Source organism: Herpailurus yagouaroundi, unplaced genomic scaffold (genome assembly GCF_014898765.1).
Source record: "Herpailurus yagouaroundi ecotype Mexico unplaced genomic scaffold, PumYag 308, whole genome shotgun sequence".
NCBI lineage: Eukaryota > Metazoa > Chordata > Mammalia > Carnivora > Felidae > Herpailurus > Herpailurus yagouaroundi.
Genome location: NW_024412525.1, coordinates 1,969,095 through 1,979,857, shown reverse-complemented (window position 1 = coordinate 1,979,857; position 10,763 = coordinate 1,969,095). Strand labels below are relative to the sequence as shown.

The 10,763-nt window shown below is 50.2% G+C and overlaps 1 protein-coding gene across 1 annotated transcript in view; it reads right to left on the bottom strand.

Annotated features, from left to right (window-relative positions):
* LOC121021626 (maestro heat-like repeat-containing protein family member 7) overlaps window positions 1-10,523 on the bottom strand; it is a 13,110-nt gene extending 2,587 nt beyond the window's left edge. Inside the window, exons 1-6 of the mRNA XM_040462186.1 lie at window positions 9,902-10,523; window positions 9,713-9,827; window positions 5,585-5,725; window positions 4,873-5,049; window positions 4,368-4,526; window positions 3,190-3,291 (exon numbers count right to left, since the gene is read on the bottom strand). Coding sequence (XP_040318120.1) covers window positions 3,190-3,291; window positions 4,368-4,526; window positions 4,873-5,049; window positions 5,585-5,725; window positions 9,713-9,827; window positions 9,902-10,179 — 972 coding nt within the window. The 5' untranslated portion in view covers window positions 10,180-10,523. The remainder of the gene's footprint in view (window positions 1-3,189; window positions 3,292-4,367; window positions 4,527-4,872; window positions 5,050-5,584; window positions 5,726-9,712; window positions 9,828-9,901) is intronic.
* Window positions 10,524-10,763: the final 240 nt, after the last annotated feature.

The following is a 10,763-nucleotide window of genomic DNA, read 5'->3' as shown; positions in this document are numbered from 1 at the left end:
CCCCCCCCCCCCCCCCCAGCTCCTGAAGTCTTGTTTCCTCTATGAAGCCTTCCTGGATTGATATGGGGATCGCTTTCCCTGTGGGAGGCGTGAAACCTGAATAGATTTACCCCAGTCTTTTGCTCGTGCATTTTTTTTTTTTCTCCTACTCCCAACCATAGAGGATTGAACTCAGTTGTTGCAATATTGTTTATTTACGGCTTGGCTTAAAATCTGCAATCTCACCGTCATCCACGTTAAGCTGCAACAGAAACAATCATGCAACAGAAACCTTTCTGTTTAAACACAGCCTAGCAGGGCCACATATAATTAAGTGTTTTAAGACCTTCCCCTGCCTAGGCATGCACCTACTTCTGCCTGCATCCAGACTCTCTCCCTTGAAGGTTCTGGGGGATGGACGTGTCCTGTCTTTTGCAAAGACCACGAACGGTAACCCCTTCCCCTGTGTGTCCTTCCTAGCGACTCTTCTCCTCCCCCTTTGCACTGGAGCCCCAGTTCCTAAATGGGAGGCTCTGTCCATGGTGTGTCGGACTTTTTTGGTACAAAAACAAAAACAAAAACAAACTTTTCTTCAAATAAAAATCCTAACTGGAAACCTAATATTCCGACCCAGCAGAAGAGGACCTGTTCTGGTCCAAGGTGGTGTGGGCGGAGCCCCACCCACTTCTCATCTTCCCCGGGTTCGAAGTTACCCTGAGAAACCCTTGGGTTCTCTGTGTGCTGGTCTCCGTCTACCCTCCCACTGATCGAGGTCTGGCTCCCATGGTCCCAATCCAACAGGCACATCCAGTCTTTATCTCCCTGGACTTGTGCTATTTGTCGCTACACTGTTAACCACTCACTGCTTTTCCTGAAACTATCTCCTTCCTAAGTGACCACCACCCTCCTCTCCTAGCCTGGTTTCCTTTCCTAGTCTCCTGCATGGGATCCTTGGAATTGATGCTTCCTGGGATCCCAGTATTGAACCATATGCTTCTCCCTCTATGCTATGTCCCTAGATGGGTGCAGCCAGGCTCGTGGTTGCAGCTCCCATCTACAATTCAGCTGTGTGCTCAGTGTCCACAAATCTGTATCTTTAGCACAGCTCTGTTCTCCAAGCCTCCGTGGTTCAGTGAGCACATCTACTTCCAGTGGGATAGATCTCATAAGCTCTACAAACTCAACACGTGCCAAATCAAGCCACTCTTATCTTCGCCTCCACACCTGCTCTTCCCTCTGTATTCCTGACCTCAGTCCATGACACCAGCATCTGCTCGAGTCAGAAACCCAAGAGGTGACCTTTACCTTCACACACTCCACATCAGATAGCTCTCCAGCACCAGCCACTCACTCCATGTCTTTGTCCTCATGACCTCATCTTCTCTCCCTGGACCCTCTCAACTACAGACCCCAATCCTGTCCCTTGTGAACTTATCCTCCAATCTGCAACCAGGTGGTCTGTCTAAAACACGCAGCTATCTAACCATGTTATCCCCTTGCTTAGAGCAGTTCAGTGGCTCCCCATTGCCTACAGCATCAAATCCTGTTCCTTATTGTGCCCAAACCCCCACTACACGGTACAGCCCCGACTCCTGCTTCCTGCTTCCCATACCAAGCCCGCACACTGCCAGTTCATGAGCTAAATCCAGCTTGCAGATTTTTTCTTTCTTTTGCTCCACACGATGTTTTAAACACTGTAAATTATTTGCCAATAAAATGTAGTAAATATCACCTAAAGTCAGGATTTTTCTGCTTGTCTTAAGAAAGTGGAAAATCTAGCAACACTAAACTCACTCTATGTCATAGAATCAATTAGTTGGTTCTCAACCCTCTCAAATGGGGACTGTACTGTCCCCAGGGGAATTCAGAACTTGGGGGGGTGTTTTTGGTTGCCAAAATGATGAAAGGGGGTACACTAATTTCCAATTCCCCACTGCATATTTGTATCAAAGATCTGTTTCTAATTATCTGTGCCTAAAACCCAACCCTGTCTTTTATATAAACGCAATATTTTTTCACAGTTCAGATCCACACCAGATTTCCCAGGGATGCACCTACAATATGAAGCAAAGAAAGACTATACTTCACTGCATGTAGATCTTCACCAAACATTGTCCCTCTCTTTGAAAGTCATGTCACCAACGACAGCACTTCTTATGGCATTTGAGTCCCCAGCACAACAGTCCGGTACCATTCTGCATTTGTAATAGGTCAAGTCACAGAGGTTCCACACGGAGGGACAAGGAGCCAACTCTTCATCGTGTCTTCCGGGGGAGTGAGGCCCAGACACTTACATATACTATTTATGTTCCATTCCATTGCTCGACCTCATGTTGTGTTATATCCTATCATGTTATGTACTCGCATCATTTATGTTATACTGTGTTCCATACGTACACATTATTTCATTTAAAATTACTTTCTCCATTGGAGTTAGGGCATTATATCGATTTTGGAAATCCATATAGGTAGAGGGTATCACCTATGAACTTCGTTTTAGGATAGCAAGGGAGGCATTACTGAGTACGTACTAGAACAAGGCTGTGCGGTGTCTGACCATTCTACGAGGCACTGCCTTTGCTGGACCCCAGGACCTTCGATTCTCCTCCAGGCCCACCCAGTCGGCTTCCCTCATTAATGTTCCCTGCACAGCCTTGTAGGCCTTTGAGTTTTCTGCCCCTGCTCTCATTATTCCAAGTCCCTGATAGCCGCCCCGCAGACCAGGCTCCTCTAACCTTATTTCCCAGGATCAAATTATATAAGGCGACATATGCAAACTCCCCGGAACAGAGTGAGTGCTTTGCTCCACATCCCTGTGTATGGCAGCACTTTGGCCCGCACTACTGATTGCTTCTCTTTGCCTACGTGAGATCCTGCTTTCCATTTCCCCCTCTTCCCAGATGACACCTCCTCCAGGAAGCCTTCAACTCCCAGACTGGGCCGGGCACCCCTCCTTTGTACTATGAAGTACCTTCCTCTCTTTTAGCCCTCACCACTGAAATCGTCCAGTGGTGTGCCTAGCTCCCCAACTTCGATAAGGAGCAATTGGAGGAGGGCGGGAACCAGGTTTAGGTGCTGGGCTCAACTAGATGCTCCGTGGGCATCTCATTGTTGAACTACAGCTGCTGCAAATCCCAGACGCCTCAGGGAACAGCGCAGACTCTCTGGCCACCCCGCAGCCGCAGAAGGGTGAGTAAGCTGCCGCCTTACCAGGGCTCTGAGGATAGTCCACACATCTTTCTCGGCAAATATCGGTTTGAGTCTCGACCAGCCCAGTATGGTGGCCGTGTGGCAGAGGGCAGGCCGGCAGATCTGGAGGGACAGGAAGGCACCGCGTGAGGAGTTACGGGGGTGGGGCTGGGAGGGGACACGGAGGGACACAAAGAGGGGAGACAAACAGCAGTGAGCCCAGCCCCGGAGGGATGGAAGTCTCCAGTGAACCCAGAGGGACCCAGGGGTGAGGAGGAAGGCCGGGTCTTCTAGAAAGTTTGGCTTTGCTTACACCTGTTTCCCACTAACAAGCAGGTCAAAACATGTGGTTGCAATGATTCTCCCAGTTGCTATGGTGCTGCCCCGAGAGCCGGCACAATGAACCTGTCCACCTCCTAGCCTCATGCACCCACCACACGGCTTCCCACCCCCCCCCAAAATAGTCTCTCTGAAACAGATCTCCCCAAGTGTTGATCCCTCCACTGGCGTGGTCGCTCCTCTGAGTCAGGGTGGGTGCTGTCAGAACTGGGTTCCCTGGGAGGGGCTCCACCCCACAAAGGTAATATCCCAACGTCATCGCTGGTTCCAGCAGCTTCGTCACATGTGCCCATCAGGGGCCTCGCCCTGGCAAAGTAGCCCCATCTGGAAACTCAGCGTCCTGTTACCAACCGCATCGGCCACTTTGCAGCTTTCCCCAGCAGCAGCCCACAGCCCTGGCCCCCCAGAACACGGGCCAGTTCCGGGCTCTCTCTGTCCCGCCCACCATGCTACCTCACGGGAGCCTCTCTGCTCAGGGAGGCCCCTCTCAGTTCAGCGCGAAGGAGTGTGCGGGGAACAGCGTGGAGGGAAGGCCACTGACGCCAAGGGCAGAGAACCAGGGGGAGGCCCTGTGCCTGACGGTAGGATTTTCCTCCCTGGAGTCTTTACACCCACTTCACATCCCACCGTGTGCTGCGGGCCAGCTGGAGAGAGCCAGGAGCTGGAGAAAACCCCGGCGCAAGCATCTGGTCACATCGGGCCTCTCACTGCAACTCTCCAAGGTCAGAGACAAAGCAACTCCTTCAGCAGCACCTTCCAATCTTGCTACAGCCCCTTCCTTAGCATCTAACACCTGTTAGCATTTACCTCCTGTGACAACTGGGGATGGGAGACCAGGCTCCGTGGCCTGGCCCTCTCACCTGAGCCACGTTGACATTCGCATCCTCCAGGTGGAGCACAAGGAGGACTATCAAGTTGAGGACCTGGTGCTTCAAGGGGAAGACAAGCACTGTCCTCTTGACCTTGGCCAAGAGAGCCCCGTAGATCTCAAAGGCCATCAAGCGCAGATGCTCTGACTCCTGGGTGAGAAGACACACACGTTCACCCACCTCTGTTCACTCACCACCTCTGTTCACCCAGGAGGGACAGGTGGCCCCCGAGCTCGCCCCTCCCACCACATGCCCCTATGCACCCTCCTGCCTCCCCAGGGATCTGCTTTGACTGTGCAGCATCCTGATCCTCCCCTGTCACTGCCGTCTGCTCTTGCTGCCGTTCACCCCTTTTACAGCCATTACCCAAGAGGACGTACACAATCAGACCATTACAGAATGGCCTCGCAGAAAGGCCAGAAGGGCCTTTCAAGATAATTCTGCCCAACTCCCTTGGACGCCCAGAGATGGGAAATGGCCCCCCAAAGGGCTTCACCTCCTCAAAGAGGGGCCCCAGCATGAAGGTGAGCTGAGTAAGGAATGAGGAGGAATGCTTCCAGGTGAGGTGCTCGACGAGACACTTGAGCACCGTGAAAGTCTCCATCACAATGTCATCGTCCAGCGAGTAGCAGCAGCCCAGCACGTAGGGCTCCAGGATGCGGAACTGTTGCACCTGCCGAGGGAGAGCTGCTCAGGAAACGAGGAGTTGGAACAATTCCTGCTACATCAAGGGACTCGCATTTCCACTCAGGCTGACCCACAAGAGCCAGTGCTGACGCGCTCTGGGACTGGGACCGGGCCGGTAAAGGGGCGGCAGTCCTTTGTCCTCATGGTAAAAGGGGAGAAGGCAGAGGAGACCCTTCTTCCCACTAGGCCCATAAGCACCCATCTCCATGGCCTTTATCATCCCTGGTGATGACATCTCCAGGACACCAGGATGGTCTGGGACCTTGGAATTGGCTTGGTCTCTACCCAGAAATGACCCATGGAAAACCCTTCTCTTTCCTTTCCTAGAAGAGAGAAAGCATGAATGGCTCAGGTCCTTGACCCCTGTATTCAGTGGCCTGGCTTCATGAGGGTTCTCTCTGTCTGACCCTGAGAGTTTGGTCCACCCTCTATGTAATGACACACCGGACCTCTGGACCTCTCTATTGCTTCCCCGGGGGCCATCTCTTGAGAGCATGCCCTTGGCCTCTGCCTCATCTCACCATGTTCCCGTGCTTTGCGAAGGTCTCCACCACCCGCAGCAAGAGCTTTACTATGGCCGGCTCCTCACACTGGAACCAGTTTGCCAGGATGTGCACAGTGACTTCATCCACGGTGGCTGCCACATCTGGGCACCGAAGCAGCTGCAAAAGGAGACCAAGAAAGACTGGAATGGTGGGCAAGGAGAACAAAAATCTCCAGTGATTTTTTTGAATCTGGGTTCCTATTATTCACAAAGAAATGTTCTTAAGGATTTGGAAAGACAGGTAAAGAAGCCAAAGCTTAGTTGAAAGGTAACGTCGCACTCCATGTGAGAAGGCATTCACCCATTCTGCAAGTTTTCCCTTAGGCATCTTTGATGAGGGGAGCTGTTGGGGATAAAGTAAGAAGTGTACCCGTGTGTGTGTGTGTGTGTGTGTGTGTGTGTGTGCGTGCGTGCATGTGTGTGTGATTATTTGAGCACGGAGAAAAATATGGAAGGATACATATTTGGTTGCTTGCATATGAAATACTCAGGAAACGAAGAGGCGGCATGTAAAACTGATATAGCAGAAGGGAGGAAGCAAGATGGGAAAGAACAGGGGCACCTCGGTGGCTCAGTCGGTTAAGCAACCACCCTTGGCTCAGATCATGATCTCGTGGTTTGTGAGTTCAAGCCCTGCGTCAGGCTCTGTGCTGAGAGCTTAGAACCTGGAGCCTGCTTCGGATTCTGTGTGTCTCTCTCTCTGCCCCTCCCCTGCTCATGCTCTGTGTCCCTCTGTCTCTCAATAATGAATAAACATTTAAAAATTGGGAAAGAACAAAAAGGCTACAATAAAAAAAATAGCATGCATGACTTCCTTTGTATATTTATGTAAAATTATATGGGTCTATACGTTATTTGAAATAGAATTTTAAAAGACAAAAGCCAATCAGATACATTTAAACGAGAGGAACTTGCTTTTGTGTGTATGCACACATGCACAAATGTATGTGTATCTATGTTCACAGTGTGATCCTACTGGCCAAAAAAGTTGTCATGGACAACGCAGTCTTTGGCAGGCTGCCAGGCAGACCCACCTAATTTACTTACTACCTGAGCAAGTTTCTTAAATTCTCTGAGTTTCAGTTTCATCCTCTACAAAATAGAGATAATAACACCTTTTTCACAGACTTACAATGAAATCATAATAACTGAGGTCTCCCCTGTTCCCTAAGTACCGTGACGACAAGTACACAGCCCTGTCTGTTTTCAATGTTTCTACTTAACGATCCTCCCAGGGAAATGGCCGAGGGTAACAAAACAAACAAGGGCGTTGCAAAAGGCTGTGAAATATTAGAAAGCTTTCACAGCTGTGGTCTCTTGTTTATAGAGTTTGATCAGCTTTTTTAGCCGGTACATCAAATCCTGTTGGTTCTCCACCTTTTTTTTTTTTTTTTTTTTTTTAGTTTATTTATTTATTTAGAGAGAGAGAGACACAGCGGGAGTGGGGGAGGGGCAGAGATCCAGGGAGACAGGATCCCAAGCAGGCTCCCTGCTGTCAGCATAGAGCCTGATGCAGGGCTCGAACTCACGAAACCGTGAGATCATGACCTGAGCCAAAACCAAGAGTCGGATTCTTAACCGACTGAGAGCCACCAGGGGCCCCGGTTCCCCACTTTAAAACTGGGTCTCTGTTTAAATGCCCAAGAGTGAGTTCCACCTAGCTCCTTACTCAGGGGCAGTTGGGAGGGAGCCTTCTCCCCAGCCTACTGACGCCTCCCCCCTCCCTCTTCTCAGCCCGAAATTCCAGTAAGGGTGGCAGGTGAATAACTGCCATTCACGCGTCCGCTTGTTTAGTTGGGTGTTGTGTATTTGGGGGAACTTCTCGAGTGGTTCTCAATACTGTATTTCTAGAATAGAGCTTTAAATTCGGGAACTTCTAAAATAAACCAATGCCTGGACTTCATCCCAGAGCACTTCAAACAGAATATCAAGGCAGGGAGTAAGACGAGGGAGTGGAGTTGTGGTTTGGCATTAGCCTTTTTAAAGCTCTCCAGAGGATTCTAACATGCAGCCAGAGGTCAGAACGACTGCTCTTCAGAGAGTGCCGTCCACCTTCCGGTGTCCCACCCAGGCTTGCACCTCGTACTGTTCCTCAAAGCTGGGGCCAAGGACCACCTGTACTGCATCAACCCCGGGAGTGTGGACAGAAAACTAAGACTTCCAGGCCTTACTCCAGAGCCACTGAACCCAGGTCTCTGGGGATGCGGCCCAGGAATCTGCATTTAAACAGCCTCCCTAGTGACACGAGGTCCACTAATATTGGACACCCACTGAGCTAAGGCATTCTCTTCCGTGCAGAGTTCTGCACCTTGCATGAACATTCCCACATCCCCACATCCCTAGCAAGAGTTCTGCCAACATGACATACATCCTTGAATGCATATATCAGCACTCCTGCCACCGTGCACATATCAGCTCATGGCAGTGGGCACCTTCCAGCAGGACAATGTCCCCCAACCTAAGTAAGGACACATTATGACACACTAGGAGAACATCTGCTTATATTCCAGTATTAGCACTGTATTATCTTCAGTTATGTTGAAATGTAATCCTGCTCCTGTAAAAAAAAAAAAAAAAAAAAAAAAAAACCAGGTGGCTTGAATTTTAAAAGGAGCCTATTTAAAAATATTGTGAGCCAGAAATCCCAAAACCTTCCCCAAACACTGCTGGCGGAAGTGCGATTTGGCCCAACTTTACTGGAAAGTAATTTGGCATTCATGCCAAAATCATAGAAGACATTCGTATTTTCTGAGCCAACACTTGTACTTATATTCAATATTTAAAGAAGTAATCTAGACTATGGGCAGAATCTTTTGCACAGAGATGTCCATTACAGTAATACTTATAATAGTATAAAATTAGAAACAAAATGTCCAATAAATTATAGAACAGCTTTGTGATGAAATATTACATCACCATTAAATTCTGGTTTGAGGAATGCCTGGCTGGCTCAGTCCGTTAAGCGTCCGGGTCTTGATCTTGGCTCAGGTCATGACCTTGGGGTCGGTGAGATGGAGCCCTGAGTCAGGATTCTCTCTCTCCCTCTCTCTCTGCCCCTCCCCTGCTCACATGCATGCACATTCTCTCTCTCTCTCAAAAATAAAATAAAATTTGTTTGAAGATGCTTGAAGAGAGCAGGATACAGAATATTAATAGGAAATGATGTCAACCCTGATAAAGAAACACACACATGGGAACACACACACATACCCCCCTCCATTCAGGCCAAAACCTGAAAGTGCTTTCCCCTGGGTATTGTGATTAGTAAGGGCTTTATAATTTTTTGACTTAGTTTTCATATTTTCTAAATTTTCTACACCTTTTTTCTGTCAAATGGCTGGAACATACTGACTCAATCAGCGGTGCTTAGCAAAAATTAGGCTTCTTCCTTAATGTTTATGTATTTTTTTCATTTTTAAATGTTTATTTATTATTTTGAGAGACACAAAGAGGCAGAGCTCAAGCAGGGGAGGGGCAGAGTGAGAGGGAGACACAGAATCGGAAGCAGGCTCCAGTCTCTGAGCTGTCAGCACAGAGCCCGACGCAGGGCTCGAACTCACAAACCATGAGATCATGACCTGAGTTGAAGTCGGATGCTTAACTGACTGAGCCACCCAGGCGCCCCTTTATGTATTTTTGAGGGATGGGGGCAGAGAGAGCAATAATCCCAAGCAGGCTCCGCACTGTCAGCATAGAGCCCGACGCGGGGCTCAAGCCCACGAACTGTGAGATCAAGACCTGACCTGAAACCGAGAGTCGGATGCTTAACAGATTGAGCCACCCTGGCACCCCACAAAATTTTAGAAGACTGATGAGAGCTGAGGTGGCTGAAGGAAAGAGCTATGTTTTCCCATGAAGTTGGGACAGAGTTGAGTTGCCTTAAGATTCAAGGAGGAATCACACCACATACATTCAAAGCCTGTGACTCAAGGTAACCTTACTGTCGTTAACAATGTCCCTCAACCCTTCTGTGAGACAGGGAGCCACAGGAAATTAGGCCTCCTCCTCCTCCTCCACTGGCCATCCCTGGAGGTGTCCCCTGGGACACCTCTGCTTTCCAGAGGAACTACCCTCACCTGCCCGCCTCCCACCAAGGACTGCTCACTTCAGTCAAGAACATGAAGGCCGTTAAGCGATTTTTGTGGTCTCGTTCTTGGAGAATCTTGATGAGGAAGCTGAAGATGGGGCGGTTGTGCCAACAGTTCTTGATGACCATGGCCCTGCCGAGGAGAGCGGAACGCTCAGGATCGGGCCCGGGCCCCAAGAGAGAGCCAACAGGATGGCACAGACCTACCTGGCCAGTAGAGTGACACCCTCGTAGTGTCCTTCAGGACTGGTGAGCAGCTCCCAGCCTCCAAGTTTCTGAATGTAAGACACATAGTCCCCATACCCGGTACTTCGCATCAGCATCTTCAGGGCCTCCACAGAGGAACTGGGGGGGGGGGGTGTGCAGAAAGCAGACAGGAAGCCATCCCCCACCATCTGGGCTCCTCTCCCGTCTACAGGAGCCTCCCTTAGAACAGTGAACTGATAGAGGTGGGGCAGCCTGTAGAGACAGACCCAGGCTAACATTTTACAAATGAGAACCGAGGCCGAGAGAGATGCGGGGTTCCCGCGGTGCTGCAGGAAGCCAGCAGAAGGGTAGAGAGTGGAGTGCAGGTGCACTTTTTATCCATTATACTGATTTTATTTGGGAACAGAATCTCTGTGTCAGGCCAGTGAGTCAGAAGGAGAGAGTCCTCTCTAAAAAGTCCAGTAAGACTTGTGGCAATGATGTGTGGGGAGCACACCCAGTGCCCTGCCCAGGAGGTGCAAGAAGGGTGTCCAGAACCAGCAGCCTGGGACCAGGCCAGGCAAGTGGCAGGGGGATGCCTGGACACACATGGGAGCTGAGCAGATGGGCCCTGGGGCACAGTGGCTAGAACTCTGGCCCAGAGGCCAAGGGTACCTGACAGGGTCCATCCGTTCGGGTGCATGCTGCTGATCCTGAAAGTCAGTGTCCCCTTCAACCACGAGAAAGGAGATCTGGAACAACAGGGCCATACACAGGGAGGGGAAGAAGGTCTGCACCTCCGTCCGCCGACTCGGTTCCAGAAGGAGCTCCTGAATGGCCCTGGTGGCCTGTGGGTGGGGAGGAGAGCAGGGGCATTACCATT